The sequence below is a fragment of the Sprattus sprattus genome, assembly GCF_963457725.1.
Source record: "Sprattus sprattus genome assembly, chromosome: 8".
NCBI classification, from domain to species: Eukaryota; Metazoa; Chordata; class Actinopteri; order Clupeiformes; family Clupeidae; genus Sprattus; species Sprattus sprattus.
In genome coordinates this window covers 19,830,591-19,851,323 of record NC_137927.1, presented here as the reverse complement: position 1 = coordinate 19,851,323, position 20,733 = coordinate 19,830,591, and the positions used below count along the sequence as shown (strand labels likewise).

The window sequence follows — 20,733 nt, the reverse complement described above, 5'->3', positions numbered from 1 at the left end:
CTGTAGTCTTGCTATTTTTCCTGTTTAGGTCACATGAGAAAATTGGGTTTAACATCAAAAGATACTGTGCTTGTTACATCATGTATTAAAAAATAGCGAAGACAGATGGTTTCCTGCTTAGCTGGTAGAGCATGCCACCCTCAGTCCCAGGGTCAAAGGTTTGGGTTCTTGAAGGGCACCCATATTGTGTTCACAGTTCTCCTTGGAGAAATGTACCTGCTGTATATGAGCAGTTTAACATCTTACATCTATGAATCTTTAGTAAAGAGGGAAAAATGTATTTCTGCTCCAATGTAATCAACTTCAAAGGTGACCGTGGTAATATTTCTATATCCTCCCATACTCGGCTGTGTGCTCATGAAGCAATCTTTTGACACCCAGTGTGTAAAACGCACACTGTCTCCCTCCCAGACATTATCTGTCTGCAGCCAGTTACGCCATGGTCAAAAGTTCCCCAGTATCCTGTTACGATGAATATATTCTTTGTAGTTATGTAATGGGGACACTGTTCGGAATGTGACTTTTTCCATGGACTGCAGGAGAAATGCCAACTGTCTTGTGGCTTCTATCTTAGTGTCAAGGAGCAACATTTCACACACTTTTGATTTGATATTGAATATGTGTGAGTTGCTGAGAAGGCAGATGTGTTTACCACACTAATTGTTCATTTCTATTTTCAGACTTAGGAAGTGTTCTGTACACTTACCACCAACATGCCAAACAGCATCTTTAAAGAAAAGTATGAAAGAATAATGAAATGAAAATGTCAAGCATATTGAAATGAAATGCATCACAGATGCTTGGCATAGCTAGTTCATAACACTGGCAATACAACGGATACGTTAACCCTGGCTATTGTTTTTATTATACAGAACATTCCCATAACCATATTTAATTAGGTGATGCAAATTAAGTCTTAAATGTCGTATTTGGCATGAACAGCACAGTTCATGGCAACATAGGCTATGGAAATCTTTTGAGACACCTTCGACTGGCATTGTGTTAAAGCACTGTAGTATAAGACGAGGAGGAGGGGGTCACTACCAACACTGGATGTGAAGAAATCAGAAATGCCACAACCCCTGTGATCCCATTATCATTTGACAGCTATGAGTTTCCATGTTACTGACTGGAATTCTGAAAGCTTATGGCCATTACTTGAAGGAACAGTCATTTCACGACCCGCAAGGAAAACCCAGTCCATACCCGGTCACACTGAAAATCAAGACACCAACGTCACCAATTAGCAGCCGCTTCAAAGTGCTCTCTAACGAGTGTGCTTGGGAGGCATCCTGGTTGTGACACATCAAAGGGGCCAGAACAGGGAGAGGAGGTGGGGTAGGGGTCCGAGCCAGATGAGGTGTGGCATATAGACATCAAAGGCAGAGCCAACATGGGGGGGGGGGGGGAGGACCTGCGAAGGGAGGACCTGCCATGATGGATTTATACATTCTACATTCACGCTTAATGAGCTAAGCTGCTTAAAGGCAGTTTAATGACCACTTAACATTAATCTGAAACTGTGTATGGAGATGGGGGTTAATGATATAAAACAGTGTATGAGTGAAGATCACTGCTTTATCCATGGCCTGTTTTGTCTGCGCTCTTAGTGTTTGGACAGTGTTGTCTCCACAAAGCCTAGCATTTAGCCTCCCATTCACAGATGCAGGAAAGAGGGAGAGGTCAAAGACTTTCTGTGAACTGCAGTGACGTAATGATGTGGGCAAGCCAGAGAAAGAGACTCTGATCAACATCACAAAGGCAATTCAGTGGGTTGTCATTCACCCAGGCATTTTCCATCAAAGAGATAATGTCATTAAGGCATTAATGACATAACAAGGTTTTATGCCAGAAACACACATCCACAAGGTCACAAAGCGAGTCTGACAATACAATTTAGCTGCCTAACTGCGTTACATCTTTACCGCACCTGGAACTTCAAGGCTGATTACGTTCTCTCTTACATATCCTCATTATAGAATTACATAAGAGCCTGAGAAAAGACTGCATCTGTGACATGTGATGTAGATTAGCATTTCAGGGAGCACCTGCAGCAATCATCTTCATCCTCTTCCCTGTGCTCCACTCATATGGCTCTGTGGTGCCCTCTAGTGGTCAGATTCAACTTATTAAAAAAGGAAATAAATTAGGTCAAGTGCAGCTAATATTGTTTGTGTGCATGGTATTCAAAGCACTGAATGTACATACAATTAAAATCAATGTATCCACCTATCTATCGTATCCATCCCCTACACTTCTATCTATATACAATATACATCCTTTAAAATACACAATGTCACAAACCAAACACATTCAGTTTTTTTTTTTCTTTTATTGGAGGGAACTTGTGTAAACTCCATTTGTCTACAAAACAGAATGAATAGATTTCTCCATCACCAGGTATACACAGGCAATTGTCAACCTGTGTCAAATCAACGTTGAGATTTAAAAACTTTGTACAGTATAAGCCACTCAGTTTTTAAAAATAAAACTGTTAAAAAAAAAGAAAAACCTCAAAAACAAAACAAGAACAAGACGGTGAGACATGAGGATCTGCAGATAGGCTCAATGGATAGATCTTAAAAATGATTTGCACCCAACAAACCCAATGGACATGTGTTCCTAAAGAGCAGTTGGGGAGGAAACGGATACATACATTCCTGTCCATTGTGCACGGGGGTGAAGGTGTGTGCCTTTCACCGTCATCCCACCTGTATCGGGTCGAGACGCTACTATCGAGAACCTTTCAGAGGAGAGGGCGGAGTTGTGTACAGGGATGTTAGAGCAATAACGTCCTTGGTTGGCTCAGAAAGGTAGGTGGGTGGGTGTGTGTGTGTGTGTGTGTGTGTGTGTGTGTGTGTGTGTGTGTGTGTGTGTGTGTGTGTTTCTGCATGTGTGTGTCTGTTCATCGAATCCTCTTCTGCTGCCGAGCCCTGTAGATGTCGTGGACGGGCGGCGCCACGGCGCCCTTGTCATCCTCTTCGTCTGAGTCGGCGTTGGGCCTCTTCAAGGACTTGTTAGCCATGGCGTGGTTCTCCAGCGCTCCGTTGCCCTCGCTGGTCATCTCTGGCTGTCGGCCAGTGATCAGCTCGCAGGCAGCATCAACAGCTGTGGGACGGAGAGGAGAGGGCATGAGAACATTGGTGAGAAACATCTGACATTAGGCAGTAAACTAGAAAAACTCTGTTGAGTTGGGTCAGGTGTGTGACACGTACTCTCTGGTAGTGTGCATCTTCTGAAGTTCTCGATCAGCTCGTCCACCTGCACAAACGGACCCTGTTGGGAGAGAGGAATGAAGGACAGTTGAAGGTCCAGTACGTAACTTTGATGCAGGTAGTTACTAACAGTTGGGTAAACTTACTTGTGTAAAAATCACTTTCTAAAAATCACAAACTATATGGATACCACTATACAGCGCATTCAGACAGTGTTCAGGTCCCTTGATGTCTTTCACATTTTGTGATTTTGCATCTTAATATTTAATTATGCCACTCCACCATGAAGCCCAGTGTTACAGTGTCTCCCATCTCCACACAGGAGCTCTGGGGCTCTGCGAGAGTGACAGTCATTGCACGACCGAGTGATGAGTGATGAGGCTTTTGGTCACCGCTCTTACAACCTCCACCCACCCCTCCGATTGGTCAGTTTGGCCAGGCAGCCAGCTCTAGGAAGAGTCTTAGTTGTTCCAAACTTTTTTGAAATAAGAATTATGGAAGCCACTGTGCTCTTGAGAACATTCAATGCAGCAGATTTATTTTGTGGCTTTCCCCATATCTGTGCCTCCACACAATCCTCTCTCTGAGGCATGTACGTTTCCAAACAAATATATAGAAATATCTCAAAGACGATCAAGGGAAATCGGAGGCACCCTGAGCTCAATTGTGTCACTGCAAAGGGTCTGAATTCTTATGTCAATGTGATATTTTAGTTTTTCCTTTTTTAAATTATAAAATCCAGTTTTCAGTCATAACGAGTGTAGATTGATGAAGTCAACCTAACAAAATGTGAAAAGGTGAAAGGATCTGAATACTTTCTGAATGAGCCGAAACACCAGAGCAAAATGTTTATATTAAATGTATACAATATTTTGTATTAGAGTGCAATATAGTGGTCAAAGGTTACTATCCCTTTGAATGAGGTTTATAGGTGGCACCAGAGTGCAAGAGTATAGATTATAGGAGGGGTATTGTGTTGGACGGGTTGTGTCTACTGACCATGAAACACGCTGGAGGGGGCAGCAGCTTCATGAGGACAACTGCAGCTGGAGGCACAGGGAACACGCCGCCTGGGACAGGGTGCAGTCCTGGAGCTGAGGGCAGACGAGAGGAGAGATAGTGTCACATCGCACGCACAGACCTACTAGAATGGCCACAGAGGTAGTGTCACATCGCACGCATAGACCTACTAGAATGGCCACAGAGAAAGTGTCACATCGCACGCACAGACCTACTAGAATGGCCACGGAGGTAGTGTCACATCGCACGCACAGACCTACTAGAATGGCCACAAGTGCACTCACAATATATATCATTTCTGAGAAACAAACAAACTCTGCTTGCTCTGAGAGTAAGTAAACAGTTAACACTAGTAACTAGGTGATGGGCATGGGGTTGGTACTTGGTACTCACGGGCCAGGTGGCGAGGCTGGAAGGGGATCATCTGGTTAGTGTCGGGTTTGGGGTACTCAGGCTTTTGGTCGCCCTCTTCTTTCTGTGCAGGAGTCGAGGGCGTCACCATCGTCTCCGGGAGCAGAGCTGCGAGTTTGGCACGAGACACATCCTGCCAACACACAGGGGAAGGTTTAGGCCGAGCTCTATATTGGTTTCACTGAGTAAGTTCGGTTAAAGTAACAAATCAGTTCTTACCTTATACCCAAGGGCCTTCAGCTCGCTGGTAGAGCAGGGGTACAGATCCATGAACTTGTATCTGTCCACCAGTAATGCAGTCTCCTTGCCCTCATATTCATCCTTGAAAGCTGTGAATCGCCTCCTCTCCACCTTCAGGATACTGGCCAGGTCTCCAATGTTACTCTCAAAGGCAAGGAAGCGGGCCCAGATCTCCCTGTAGACAATGGACACAGGTGAGTAAGCACGGGGCACAGGTGAGTATGCGCGGCTCCCAGGTGGAACTGGCACTGGAGACGGAGCTGAGGGTATGGGTCAGGGTCATATAAGCAAATTACATACGCAATTATACTGCGGACATGCAATGGCAGACTGAGCTTTGTAGGCTACATATATATACACATATATACTGTAATTTCACATATTGTATTATTTAAAACTATATTTAAATTCAGTGGCTGATTTCTGTGTAGATGGGTTAGATTGCAGACAGATGTTGTCACCCACCCAGACTTCTCAGGCGACAGGCTGCCTGAGGTCAGCACCCGCTCAAACAGCACCCTAGTGTTGTTGTCCTCTGTCACCGTGGGGAAGAGAGAGATAACAAACACAACACAAGACAGAGTCAGAGACTAAGAAACCATGGCCATTTATCAACCAATCCATCCTTCCTGAAAACTACCAAATCACTAGCCACTCTGAATTGCAGACTAATAGCCTAGCTACAAGATGAACAGTGTACTGTTTATTGCATGGCAAACACTGTCTCCATGTTATTCTCTCTCAAAGCTCTATGGCTAGTGATAAGAGCTCACTCTCCCTCTCTCTCTGATAATCCATTAGTAAACACCATGCCACACAAGATACTATGAGCGATGTGCCAACACCCTCCATAAACTGGCATTCTGGGTATGAGCTGGAAAGGGGGTGGATAGAAAGAGGCGCTCCCAAGCATGATGGGTCACCCTCACCATTTAGATGAGAGAGGTAATCGATGTAGGCGAGGATGTACTCTGGTATGTCTCCATATTTCTTCAAACCAAGCTCAAATATCTTAAAGGCCACAGATTTATCCTGTGGAGAGAGATAATGACAGAAGAGACCAATATTAAATGGCATCCACAAGACCTTCTGATCTATGGCACAAACATGCTCATGTATATCAAGCTCACCCTGCCCTGCCCAGTGGCACTCACCTTGCTGCAGTAGTATTCCATCAGTGCTGCGGTCACATAGACGTGGTGCCGCGTGCGAAGATCCTCTCTGGCTTTCTTAAAAACAGTGCGGCCATGCTTGATTCCCTCTGCCCTCCTGGCAAACTTCATGTACTGAATGTAAACCTAAGGGGGAAATACAACACAGAGAAGCCAGTAAACGGTCATGTTCACTACAATGAGTCAGTTTTGCTCTTACCTATCAAAATATGTCAAGTCTAGGTTTTATTAAAAACCGCCATTCCTTCTCTAATATTCGACGGCTGGCTGCTATAGTTTATTCGCCCAGGGCTTCTCCGTGTCCAGAGGTAGTTATTTCTCTGGACGCAGAGAAGGCATTTGACAGAGTGGAATGGTCTTATTTATTTGATGTTTTGAAGAGATTTGGATTTGGTAAAATATTTGTGCAGTGGGTAAAGCTCTTATACCATTCACCTTTAGCAAGCATACAAACAAACTATTGTAGATCTGACTATTTTCCACTAACCCGTGGCACCCGCCAGGGTTGCCCACTGTCCCCCCTTCTTTTCGCCATTGCAATTGAGCCACTCTCTATCGCACTTAAATCAACATCTTTATTTCAAGGCATTAAGAGGGGAGAAATGGAACACCGTGTATCTTTATATGCAGATGACCTCCTGCTCTATATTAATGATCCTATGGCTAGTGGTCCCAGAATTGTGTCGCTTTTAAATCAGTTTGGAGCTTTTTCTGGTTATAAATTAAATTTTCAAAAAAGCATATGCTTCCCTATTAACAACTCAGCTCTACATATTCAAACTGGATCATTTCCCTTTCCCATATCTGAAGATGGTTTCAAATATCTAGGTATACACATTACTCGCTCCTTCTCCTCTCTGTCTGAAGCTAACTATGGCCCCCTAGTCAATCAAATGAAGGCTGACTTTGAAAGATGGCGCAGTCTGCCACTTACCATGGCAGGAAAAATACAATCTGTAAAGATGACAATACTTCCCAGATTTCTTTATTTATTCCAATGCCTGCCAGTCTTTATACCCAAGTCATTTTTTAAATCCATCAACCAATCCATAACATCGTTTATTTGGGGGAATAAAATTCCGAGAGTTAAGAAGTCCATTCTCCAAAGAGATCGTGAGGTGGGGGGATTGGGCCTTCCAAGCTTTATCCATTATTATTGGGCATCCAACATACAAAAGATATTATTTTGGCTCCATCAATCAGATACAAACTGGTGTCTACTTGAGGCTCAGTTTTGTCGTTCCACATCTCTCCAAGCTTTAGTGTATTCCTCCTTGCCAGTACGGCTCTCTAAATTTATAAACAATCCGGTTGTATTGTCAACTCTCAAAATTTTTAATCAATTTCGCTGTCACTATAAGCTAACATCAGCATCCGTTCTGGGCCCGATTAATAAGAACCATCTTTTCCCTCCCTCTACACTTGACTCAACGTTTAAACAATGGAGTTTGAACGGTCTCATATACATCAAAGACCTATATACAGATAACATATTTGACAGTTTTGAAAATTTGTGTAAACGATATAACCTTCCGCGCAGTTCTTTTTTTAAGTATCTACAGGTTCGCCACTTTGTTAAGAGTGCATTTGTTAATTTTCCCGATCTCCCAGCCGTCACAGTGCTGGACAAACTTACTCTCACCTTTGTGAATAAAGGTCTAATCTCTCTACTTTATTCTCAGTTGATGTCTCTTGAAGATCAAAGCTTAAACAAATATAAAAGTAGGTGGGAAGATGAGCTTGGTATAGATCTGCCGGAGGAATATTGGGTAAAGGCACTGAAAAGAGTCAATTTTTCATCATCATGTGCCAGACTGGGGCTTATTCAATTCAAGGTTTTACATAGAGTTCATTTAAGCAAGGCAAGGCTTGCCAGCATATACCCAGAGACGGACGCTAGCTGCGATAAATGTTCTTTTTCTCCAGCCAACCTAGTCCATTCTTTCTGGTCTTGTCCCCAACTTTCAGGTTACTGGGCAATAGTTTTTAAAACCCTAAGCGAGGCTCTTGGAGTGATGCTGGAACCCTGTCCACTTATAGCAATATTTGGTGTAGCGGATGAAACCCTGGGTTTAAATGCAAACCAGTCAGACATCATTGCATTCACCTCACTTTTGGCCCGTCGAAGAATTTTGTTAGTTTGGAAATCTTCTACTTCCCCATCAGCTTCGGTCTGGCTGGAAGATGTAATGTTTTTTCTAAAGTTGGAGAAGATAAAATTTACACTCAGAGGGTCTGTGGAAAGGTTCTATTTGAAATGGGAACCGTTTTTGTCGTACTTTGAAAGTTTGAAAGAGTTGCCCACTGGGTGAGTGTCCCTAATTGTAACTGAGACCCTCCCCCCTCTCCATCTTTTCCTAGATGTTTATTTGTTTATTGTTCTATCTATTCATTGCCTATTTATTTATCGCTTATTTTCTTTTCCTATTGATATTTGATCGCCTCACAGAATGGTCAACACATTGCAAGTATTTACTATATTTGAGCCAATAACGGTGTTATGGACATATGAGGGCCTATGTTTTGAATAATATTGATGCATAACTGTAAGAATGTACATTCATGACTGAGAACTGTTTTAGTTTTGTTTTTGTCTTTATTAACATACTAACTGCCAAGAGGTGATTGGGGAGGGTGGGTGAGGGTAATTTTGTTCGTGTTTAAAAAATGAATGAAAACATGGAGGAAAATTGCTTGAGATACTGCTTGAGATAACCTGTATTGTGCAATTCCTTCAATAAATAAATTATAAAAAAAAAAAAAAAATATGTCAAGTCTGCTTTGACAGCTACATTATACACTGAGTGGAGCTGTAATAAATTGGCTTGTTCTAGCTGTAGAAACTCACCAATGTTGGATCAATGTCTTCTATGGTCAGCAGACGGTTATATATGCTGTGCGTCTTTTCGTACTTCATTCGGCTCTGAGGGACACGAGAAGGAGTAGATTATGGCATTATTGGAGAAACCCTTTTCTGTAAGCAAATTATGAACTTGAATTTTGGCTGTGATCTATCTGATGTGAAGTCTGCTATAGTGGCCCCTGATTTCATGGTCCAAGTCTGTTGTCCCTTGACTGAGCTCACCTCTTCATAGTCAGCAAAGGCAAAGTAGAGCAGCATGTTCTTCTTCAGCAGGGTTCCTATGGCACGCTCGTAGATGTTGGCAGCCTCATCGCTGAACAGCTTGGCGTTGTTCATGTCCTACATACGACAGAAGGGCTTCGTGTTTAAAGTGGTCACCCGTTCAGATTTGTATGTCTTTTAGTACAATTTTATTTGATGTTAATGGGAGTCAGGTCACACTCACGATAAAGTGAATTAAGCACATTCATGCTCTCTTCAGGTCAACCTTTCACACAGTTGTGTTTAACATTAATATTGTCTATTAATTATCATAACGTCTCTGCCACAGTTATGTTTAGAAGCCTCCCCTTTCCCTTCCAATCATAAAGTAGATGAATGTGTGCAGTTCTAAACTCACTCCTTTCTCTGCCAACAGCTTGCTGGACTGTTCCAGGTACTGGGCAGCTTCATACCACACATCGGGGTGATGGCCCAGGACCAACAGGCACTGCTCGTATGCAAACATAACTGCAAGACAGATGAAAACAAACCATTCTCATTAGGCGTCAGGGTCAAAGTGTGTTTCACATCAGTATGACAGTACAGGACAGTGGACAACAAGACTGCGTTTCACTTTCCTAAAAGACTATTTCTGCCCAGTAAGACTGGATTTAGTCTTAATAAATGGACTGGTCATTTCACACGTTATCCAGTCAGCTTGGGGATCATTTCACCCAAAACAGCTTCAGAAAGAATAAAGGCTTATGTTTCAGAAATAAATGTAGCGGTCAACGGAAAAATGCTGAGCTCTGTTAGTCTGTCAGTTGAAGTACAGGCTTACCTCTCTTTGTAATGAGCGTCTGGTCTTCAGTGCGCAGCGGGTTGCTCTTCTCCCACTGGATGTACTTCTTCCACATCTCCACCTGCTGGGCCTCCTGAGGGGAGTTCTGGGGAGGCACTGAGGGGGCGTTCCTGTCCAGGCCTTTCATCACGGTCTCATACTCCTGCCAAACACACACACACACACACACACACACAAATTCAGTTCTATGGCCCATGAAAAGATCAATCATGTCTTAAATCACCACGTGTCAGCATTCCCACACCATAACTTATGTGAGAAAGGAACAGACCTTAGCCACCCTCCTGGCATTCATGTAGTCCCTGCTGCGATCTTCAATCATCTTCTTGGCAAGGTGCACATTGATGCCCTGGTGGTGCAACAGGTCATTTATTACATGGTTAACACACACAATACGGTATCAATCCTGCATTGCCTAATTTGTGTCGACTCCTAAAGCTAGCACGCTATTGCAGGCCATACATGTGCCTACATTAAAAGCAGTCTCACCTCTTCATATTTACTGTAGTCCCGCCACAGTTGCTCAATGTTGATCATTGGGTTGACGCAGCCCCTCTGGTAAACTCGCCGCACAGCAGTGATCCGCTGGTTCTCTGCGTATGAACCCACAGCCTCACTGTGGAGCAACCCAGTGAATTTAAACCCCAGTTAGAACCCCCTCTGTGTTCATTGTAATAAAGAGGAACATCAGTTAGATAATGGAGAAGTATGTATGAAAGGGATTCATCAGCGTGTTAAGTCACTTACACTCCTTTCAAGAAGTTGATGTAGTCCACCCAGATCTGAGGAAAAGGGACGTGTAAATGTGATGTAAATTATACTAATTTCTCATGTGTAATATTCAAGGTCACCTGCTTGAAGAAACATTGTTACCTGGTATGACATGATCTCCATTCCAATTTTGTCCAGTGCGAAATCATACGCCTGTGCCATTTTTTCTCTGTGAATCAAGAAAGCTGTGATTACACAACTGGGGGGAGAGCTTCAATTCCCACACAAAAAAATATAATTTAAGTTAGGGCTGTTTGTGAAATTACTGAAAAACACTATTTGAATAAAAAACAAAAAAACACACCCTAACCCTACAGAAGTACAAAAAAGTATAGAGCCACACAAATTCTCTGACTGGAAAAATATGGAGTAAGGACATGAACGCACTTGTAGCTGGGCAGCTTTCCTTTGGTTTCTCTGACATAGGACAGGTAGCACTTCCATAGGTCAATGTGTAGTACCTTCATCAAGCACCTTTGAAATAACTGTATCAATACAATAATAAAAAAATGGTCTGTACAGTAACAGCAACTGAATAGACAATTCAATCAATATTAACAGTGACAACAGAGACTTGTGTTGGTTTGGGAATACATTTAATGTTCATGTCACATTACATTGATTTGCCTTAAAAATAGGGTGTATTAAAGCAAACAATACACACACAGGATAAACGTGGTTAAAACCAGAAGAGTTTGAGACACTCATAGGACTGAATTTAAACAAGTGAAAAGCACTGAACCGTCCCTTGACAAACACAAGTCAATAAAGAGACTTTCATTGATTTGGCTTTGCCACAGGAAGTGATTTAGGAGATGACCTTCCCCCCTGAGGGGACCCTTTAAAACTTTTTATCAACACAATTTCCTCCTGTCAGTCAAGGGTTTGAAAGGCAACATGGCTGACACTCACCTTTTCAACTTTGTCATAGTTTTTTGCCTTTATCTGTGGACAGATCACAAATGTACAGTTAACCAGACATATTAGGACAGTTGAATAGCTGTTAAACTCATGAGCAGAAACACTACACAGCCAAACCCAACTAGATCAACAAAGTGAAGTTCACACAATTTCTTTTTAAATGTATGCTTTTGAACAGACTGACCAAATTGTCTTCTTGGGTTCTCAAACAGCAGGTGGGTTCGTTTAATCCAGGATTACAGTCTAAAAATAACCTGATATTTTGTACTGCCTACCACCTTTCAGTGTGGTGTGAAAAGACAGCTGTACAACACGGCTGTTGTTGAAGACATGAGTAACATGAGTCTTTAGAGTGCAAAGATGTAAAAATGTATCTCTACTTATTGAAGTAGACCAGTGACTGGTAAATGATTTGTTATATTTGAGATATTCGAGAACAGCCATTCCGTGCTCCTAAGGCAACATGCTGACTAGTTGAAATTGTTTATGGCTCGGGCCAATCCATTATGTTTCCCATTTACAGAGCCAGGTCAGTGTACTAACACCGGAGTTATTTTGAATGCACACACTAAACGGAGGGCTAGAGGATTGTTAGGGGAAATTTGCTGAAAAAAAGTGTATTAGATTAGAATCGCAGGCTTCCCCTGTAATGGGGTAGAGGTGTAACTTTTGGCTTGTGTTTCTATATGCCGTTAGTGATGTGGTACATTGGCAATCCAATATCTCAGTTTAATTTCAACTAGGACTGAATGATGGGAAAAAAAATATTTTACGTAATATAAAAATAAACAGAAATGTATTAAATGAGGTCACTACAGTGAAATGGGTAAGCCTGCCCAAGGGTTAATGAGAGAAGAGGCAAAAGATTGGAAACTGCAAACAAACATTAATGCGGTTCCCATTCATTTCTCTTTCTGCACACTTCCTCATATACAACTTCCTTATAGTCTATTGTACTGATTAACCCTTTGTTATTTATTTTAAATGTTATCCAATTATAATGCATGTCCAGTAGATGGCAGTACAGAGACCACTAAGCAATTAACCAGTGGTGCCACAAAGATGCATGTAGCCCAACGTTCGATGCGTAGAATTTTTTATTTGCCTGAATGAACAGAACAGGGTCTTTAAAAGTTGGCATAATGTGCTTGGCTGACCCGTGCTGGAATATTTGCATAGTGTGATTTCAATGGCTGGAGCTTGAAACTATGTACAGCTATGTACCGCTGCTGAACCATTTGACATAAGCCCAACATTTGGAGGGGGATGCTGATAAAGCTTTTACTGGCCCAGTCGTCATAGCTAGATTGACAAGTCAACCAGTATTCACATGTAGCCCAACGCTATGAATTGCTGACATCTGTTTACTGGTTTACTAGCCTGACGATGTCATACTCATAATTCTAGTCAGAATATGAGTCTGAGTCTGCTCCATTGAGTTGTGATTATGGGGCGTGTTTCAACGAACCAGGAAAGAAAATGCCTCTTCGCTCAATTGGATACCTAGAACTAATCAGAGCAACGTACTATGACCATCTGATACATTAAACGTTTACCGGATCCCTTAGGAAGGACGGCAAAAACATCTTTACGATCTACAAATGCCTTGATTGCGTTTCTTTGTTCCTCTTTCAAAGTTAAGGGGCTGTCGAGGTCTTCTAAAACCGACTCAATGGCAGAATCTACACATATTAGCTCTCCAGCAGCAGCCATGTTTGTTGAACACGAATTTGAACTAAGGACTCTTTGGTGACGTGGTTGATTACGTTACTGTTCATCATCTGTCGATCATCGTATAAAGCCCGCCCTGGCACTTTGATTGGCTGTACTGTTTTCTACCAGGAAAAATTTCTCCCCAATGGCCGAAGAGCCAGACCGAACTTCCCGTCCAAATTTTTTTGTGGACGGAGTTCGGGCTGGTATCCAGGCTACTGGTTTACAGGTTTACTGGCTAGCTGTTCACTTTAGCGGGCATGTGCGTAGCTCATCATGCATTAGCTAGCACAGCAAAAACTGTAGCTATTCTGTACGATAAATGTATGAGGAAAATTATAATTAATTAAGTGTGCAGAATGCTGTCTTGGAATATTTCCATAATGCAATTTGATTGGCTGATGCCTGTGCTGGAATATTTGCATAGTTCGATTTGATTCGCTGGTGGCAGTGCCTGAAATGCTTAACATTTCACAATGCAAGGAAGTTCAGATCAGCATTGAACAACATCACTCTACTCGAGGTTAAGCCTACAACACGTACATGTGAGTGTAGCGTTATTGACTTCTTCACTTAGTTCTTACATTAGTTTGTACGGATCAACACATTTATCACTTAAGGTTCTTAACATGTCTTTGCTACTTGTAGCTACATATACCTCACCTTCTAGCCAAAATAGAGATAAAACAACTGTTGACCATATTTCCGTTTACGGATACAAATTCCGTTTGCGAAAACATGAGTGTGCAATTCTCTGGCCACTCAATCTCTTTACGGTCATTATGCTTGTACTTTTCTTTGAAGAGTCAGACCAACCGGAGGTTTATTTTCAGTAATTGCTCTACTATTCACCTCTTCTATTTGGGGCTTGGCCTGAGCATCTATGTCAACCAACACATCAGAATCATATTTATATTATTTAAATATGTATATTAATATATGTTAGGGTCCATGTTGCGCTACACTGCACTCTACTGGACAAAAGGATGCCTTTAAAGTGGCTTAGTCTTTTAATTTGGCCCACCAAAGTCACTCGTGGCACACTCATGTTACTGCACAAGAGGCATTTCAGATGATTACAATTAAAATTGTATGAAATCCAAAATTTGGACCATTTTAAATTAGGTAACTTTCCATTTAGATATTTAACTGATGGTAAAACAGGAACTGGCAGATTTGGACAGGGTACTAGATCAAGATAACAAAGTAAAAAAAAAAAAAGGTCAACTTGCTATGCCAGAAAATAAACTTGGCTGACAGGGGTGGACACACTGTAATGCAATTCGTATACCACTATCGGAGATGTAAAAAAAAAAAAAAAAAAAAGGTCACCTATACAGAAATGGCATTACATTTAATTTATCATCCTTCACCTTCTCTCTCACACACACACATTTTCCAGTTATCCAAGATGGCCCTTTTAGACCCTGGTGAATTGTGAAACCATTAATCCAAATTAAGCACAGTTCACTGGATTTCAGCAACACACCACATACCTTCACACTAATGAGCTCTACATTCTTGTTTTAAGCACAACCTTACTGAAAATCTGATTCTAGAACCTTCATTTACCCAAAGAGTGTGTTGTACCATTCTCAACGGTTTGGGAACTAGGAATATACATATCCAAAACAGCCCCCATTCACACAGTCATTGTCATTCCCACTTTGTTCCTGGTTATAACCATAGCAACAATCACACACAGTCAGCAAGTGCACACCACTCACAGAACCATACAACAAAGCAGAGCTGACAGCTAAGCGTCCCATTTCACTAAATGACTGACTGGGGGGCACCAACAGCAAAAAGGAATCAGAGGGGACAGGACCAACTTGTCAGAACATCTGTCTTACAGCAAATGTTAACCCAACAGACATTTGGAAACAAATCTGTTTAAATTACCTGCAGTCAGAATAACATAACCATGGGCTATTTTCTAACCAATTCAGGCAACGTGTCATTTGAGTTATAGAATTATTTTTTCTAATGTATAAGAAATACATAAATGCTGTCAGAAACACATGCATCGCTCTGTTAACAAGCACACATTCAGGCAAAATTATGGGCATTTCCATACACCACAAATAATGACTGAAAATGATACATAAAGATTTGAAATGATAATTGCTTTATTATTTAATGTGAAAAATCACTCAAGTCACAAAGGGCAGGTGAAGTCAAAATCATTTTTAAACAAAGAAAACAGGCTTCAGAAAAATTTAGTATGGCCATTGAACTGTGATGACAATTCAGAGTGTATACAAATATATAAATATGACCATGAAAAAAATACCCCATAAATGCCATGTTGGCCAAACTTCTGATGAATGTGTCAGAATTCAAAATCACATCCCCAACCTAAACAATACTTATTTATAATACTTAAAAAAAAAACATTTAGTACATGATCTGTGTGTCAATCAAGGCAAGACTCGGGGGTAGGGTGGGGATGCTTGGGTATTCCACCTGTTTGCAGATTGTAGGTTTGATGCATCACAAATCAATAGATTAGGTATTATATACACTATTATCCATCTATAAGAGTATAATGCTAAGTCTTGTAAGTATCATAACACCATCTAAAGAGAAATTAAAAGAGGTCACTGATAATTGCTTGTGTAGAATTAAATAAGCACATCTTTGCCCGTTGTAGGTTTGAGACAGGAAATGTACATGTTGTATTGACGTGTAACATGACGGACACGTAATGGGCCTTCCCTAAAATGTAGCATTACGCTTGCTTGATCAAATTTCTCTTTAGTTGGGGTGCCAGCTTCAAGGAGGAGTGGTTCAACAAAGAACACTTCTCTTGAACAGAACGGTGGCAAACCTAAGGCTTTTAGGTTGTATCATTTCTGATGCTTAAAAAAAGCTTCTGATAATCAATTCATAACCTTTGAAGGTTCGTATATGGCTAAAAGCTAAAGGAACCATAAGAATACGACATGCTGTTTTGGAAGGGTAGGGAGCATAACTTTGGTAGCAGGACACAAAGAAACCTAATGAAATTATACATACATAAAATACAAACAAAAATAAAACTAAAGAAAGAATATTACAATCCAATATATCCTTGCAGTTTTTTTCAAGCTGAATAAATCAAGCTAAATTCAGCACCATTTGACCAAATTCCTCTACCATGAGTCACATGGTCAAAAAGGATAAATAAGAAGGCAGACCTAGCAGAGAAAATGATCCCATCTGTTGCCATAGTCAGTTCTTTTATAGTATTTACATGATCAGTCTGAACACACACAAAAGGTGTGCCTCAGACACCCCTGGTGATGGATATCTGGGCAAAGGACAATTCCTTAGGCAAAAGCAGCGCAAGCGTCTCTCTAACTATCCAGTTTCCACATGAGAAAAAAAGGACAAGGACCCAAAGCACACTTAGTCACCAACCTATTATGTACACGGCTTCTCTCTTCAGGAATACACTCTCCTGGTTATTATGGTGCATTATTTTATTATACCCTGACTAACATAGACAGGCCTTTCAAACCTCAAACTAGTTTCGTCCTTCAATGGAAACTGCCCGAATGAAAATGTTTCTGTATAGAAGCAGGATAAGTGAGCTATTATAATTATATGCATTTTACAGATCTTATTATGAAATTACCATTGTTTGGTTTGTAAATACAAATTTGGCATTTTCTGCACATACTATGCTAATATGGTTTAAAGGTGCAGTCCGTGATTGTAATCCAATACACTTTTGGTGGAGTTCAGCGAATTACTCCTCACGACCCAGCCAATCAGCCTGTTGCCTCAGGAGCTCAGAAAGTAGGGGTGTAATTTGATTTGCTGTAGATAAAAATTAATTAAATAACTCGCTAGAATTGTGGACTTCATCTTTAAACACTTTGTTGTGAAAGAAATAAAGATTACTGTTGCCATGTCAGATATCTTGAAAAGAAAGAAAATATCAAGATTACATTTTAGAGTTAAAGCCACTACGCTTCACTGAAGTTTGTTTTGTCAGAGATTTGCAGTATTCATAGCCTGAAGGATGTTAAGGCTACTATGGGCTACATAAGGCTGCTATGCTTCAATCTATGAAATCAGAAAAAGGGAACTATTGAAAGGAGAGGTATGTTATTTTCAACTGACAAAACTTTTAATTCGCCACTTTTTGAAAAGTTTGCTCATTCCTTTCAATATATGCCGGTGGGAAAGAATGCATGGGGCAATAGAACCGCCTTTAAGGAAGCGGTGCAGAATTTCACAGTAAGATTTAATCAATGAACAGTAGAAAAGCCAACTCTGGCAGGTCTGTTTCTGTTGCAGCTACAGCAAACCGCCTAACAACTGGGGCAGGACATTATGCTTTGAACACCAAGGGAAAGCCAGGAATAATTTTACCTCATAAGACTCCATTTCAACAGTTACTATGACAGCAGAGAACACTGCACATCCACGGACTCAATCAATCCAAACTTCCATACAATTCAACTTTAGGGAGGCAGCCTACACTTAACACATATCTTCTAGAGGATCACGTGATAGTGGAACTGCAAGGCAAGCTATAAAATGCTCTGTCAGCCAAACACTGATTTCTACTGTAACACCATCGTGTTTATGAAAAACCAGCACACTTCTAGCTCTATAGTTCTGCACATTTTTCCAGCTTCCTAACTTAAAAGTGACAACACTGGCCAGTGAATTAAACAATTATCTGATAATCGAGGCCAAACTAAGGAATTGAGGAACCCTGGTCAAAAGGCAAAAATGTAGTGCCGAAGGAGATTTTGTGTCCCATTGTTGCTGTGTAGTGTTTGGCCAGAGACCCTGTGGCACAACTAAAGCCCTACAACTTGCTACAGTGTGAGAAAAGCATCCAAGCTATGCCCTTTCAGAAAGGCTTCTAAATACTTACCAAAATCAAACAGGGCAACATTTTAATGTCAATTTCGGCCATCTGTTTTTGAATTTGGTGGGCTAGTGGAAGGTTGCAAGTAAACCAGTGCATGTACGGCTGCATGCAGTATGAAAAATGCAGGCCGATGTTTTGATACAAGCCACTGTATGTACTGATAATGCACCACCATTATTAGTTTGTGCCCATACTCTTTCAGTAGAGGAACTGAATTTATGAACCAAATGTTTTGCCATAACTCTGAATTGCTAAACTTGTGATGAGTCAGGTGTTCTAGGGTGCAATAAAGACACGCAAAAGGGGATCAACACAACCAAGAAGACATGTTAAACACTAGAAGATTTGATCAAGTATTGTTTATGAATAGGATGACCTCAAAGAAATGACACAGGAGGCAATAAATTGACACGACAAGGGAATAAAAGGCTAAAGCACTCCAATACTATTAAAACAGTTTTAATGCTGTTGCAGACCAAACATGCAACAATATGCACTTAACCCCCATAATGCTGTAGAATAGTGTGATTTTGGGCACAAAACCCCCTAGGTTATTTACAATTTGCTGCTGGGAAAAAAGTGGTTAAGACCAACCTTTTGCTCTTATAGGTTTAGATTAAAATGTGTGAAATTCATGTTGTTGATCTTGTTAGGATGTGCACACCCATGCAAACATATGAGAGAATTCAAAAAAATGTATATTAACCTCAGCCTCTATGAATAGTTTCCAGAACCTGCCCGAACTTGGGAATTGGGCGACAAGTCGCTCATAGGTCTTCCTTGCTTTGTCTATAGGTTGATTCTAAAAAAGTAGAATGCATTTACATGTACATTATGAAAAGAACACTACTTACGAATGTGAGGAGCACAGTACATTATGGGCAATATGCTTTTGATTAGAAACCCCTGCCCTCCCTTTCTGGCCCAAGCTGGTTACCCCGTGTAGAAGGAATGCAACCCTGTGTCACTAAACCTGTGCTTCTCGAATCAGAATGCTCCATGCGTCCAGGTCATAAGGATTTTCTTCCAACTTCTTCTCTGCTTTTTTCACCTTCTCTGGGATGTATTCTGCAGCCTGAAAAACAGAAAAGCGAGATGTTTAACTTAGGTACCAACTTTGTCTTTTACGACACTATCGGCAGCGTAGCTTACGTACTGTTGTGCGCTTCGTTTGTAAATTACTACCTAACGCCACGTGCTCAAAATAGCTCAAGATTCAACTTTAAGGAAATCATTTATCTACCTTAACCCTACTCACAGACGAAAGTCGTATCACTTTCTGGCATAAACTTCCCCGAAATACAAACGGATAATCCCTTTGTAGTTTAGCAATAGCTATGCCTCAGAGTTTATGATTTGGCAGCTATTGGTGTAATCACCTGGCTATAGGTGTATCAGAATCACCACGTAAATCGAGACCTTAGTTAGAACAAGCAACGCTTGCTAGTCAGCAAATTAGCCAAATAGCTCACGTTAGCTGACTTCTAGGCACCGCCGTGGCCTCAAGAATGGCAGAGCTTGTTAGCCAGTATGGACGCGCCACAGTAAACAACGTTGTATCACATTAGCCAGCTGGTACAACAGTTGGTAACTTAAGCCTCAGATTCCAAGCGTTAGAGAAGCCGGAACTCAAGGTCAATAGCTAGCTATTTAAGTGAAAACGTTTATCAAGATGAAGTTTAAGAGTTAACTGTAGACCAAATTTACACTGAAGCGAGGCCTCATTTGCTAGGCCAGCTAGCCAGATGTTGTGCTATCAGACCAGCTAACGTTAGCTATATGAACCAAGTCGGCCCCAACAAATTAGATTCAATGTAACGTTAGATGGCTAGTTAGCCAGCAGCCAACATAGAGTATGTGCCTCGCGAGACACAATTTAGGCCGAGATTGAAGACGTAATTATAATACCAGCAAAATACTAAATATCGAGTTCATAGACGTTACTGCTCCAAATAGGCTATGGAGAAGGCTGCAATTTATTTCAAATTCGTTGAAATGTAACGTTAGCTACAGGTAAAGGTAGTTTAGAATGAAACCCATGAGGGCCGCAAATCATCAACCCCCGACAAGTGTCACGTTAATACATAAAATTACCTGGTCGGTCGCTCCTTCGGCAGCCATGATTAGCTTAATTTCTTACAGTGCAACTACAAAACTGTCTACACGTTGATTAATAACATATCAGGAGGTTTAAAAGACAGATCTGCATCACAAGACTACCACCTCCTCCCTTTGTAAGCTCAGCAGCGGCCGTTCAAACTAAAATGGCGGCACCACAGAATTTCGTCTGTTTGTCTGCAACAATGGTATTTTCAAATGATGCCTGTGCCATCTAGTGGGCTGGCATGGAAATAGATATTCAACTTGACATGGAAGTCCATGGACGGTGACAATTTCACTAACGTAGAGTTTTACTTGAATGATAGGGCAAAAAATATCTGTGCGACTCACTGAGTGGATCTACTGCTACA

At 41.2% G+C, this 20,733-nt stretch overlaps 1 protein-coding gene across 1 annotated transcript; it reads right to left on the bottom strand.

Annotated features, from left to right (window-relative positions):
* Positions 1-2,402: 2,402 nt before the first annotated feature.
* Positions 2,403-20,509, bottom strand: cstf3 (cleavage stimulation factor, 3' pre-RNA, subunit 3). The gene is made up of 21 exons (XM_080843990.1): positions 20,357-20,509; positions 19,236-19,337; positions 18,969-19,064; positions 11,668-11,700; positions 11,143-11,240; positions 10,858-10,924; positions 10,732-10,766; positions 10,474-10,600; positions 10,256-10,333; positions 9,964-10,126; positions 9,541-9,650; positions 9,144-9,260; positions 8,907-8,981; positions 6,041-6,184; positions 5,816-5,918; positions 5,352-5,421; positions 4,866-5,061; positions 4,629-4,779; positions 4,215-4,309; positions 3,216-3,276; positions 2,403-3,108 (listed from the first exon to the last, which is right to left on the bottom strand). The coding sequence occupies exons 1-21, from the start codon at positions 20,381-20,383 to the stop codon at positions 2,906-2,908; spliced, it is 2,151 nt and encodes a 716-aa protein (XP_080700116.1). The 5' UTR covers positions 20,384-20,509; the 3' UTR covers positions 2,403-2,905.
* Between the last annotated feature and the right edge of the window lie 224 nt (positions 20,510-20,733).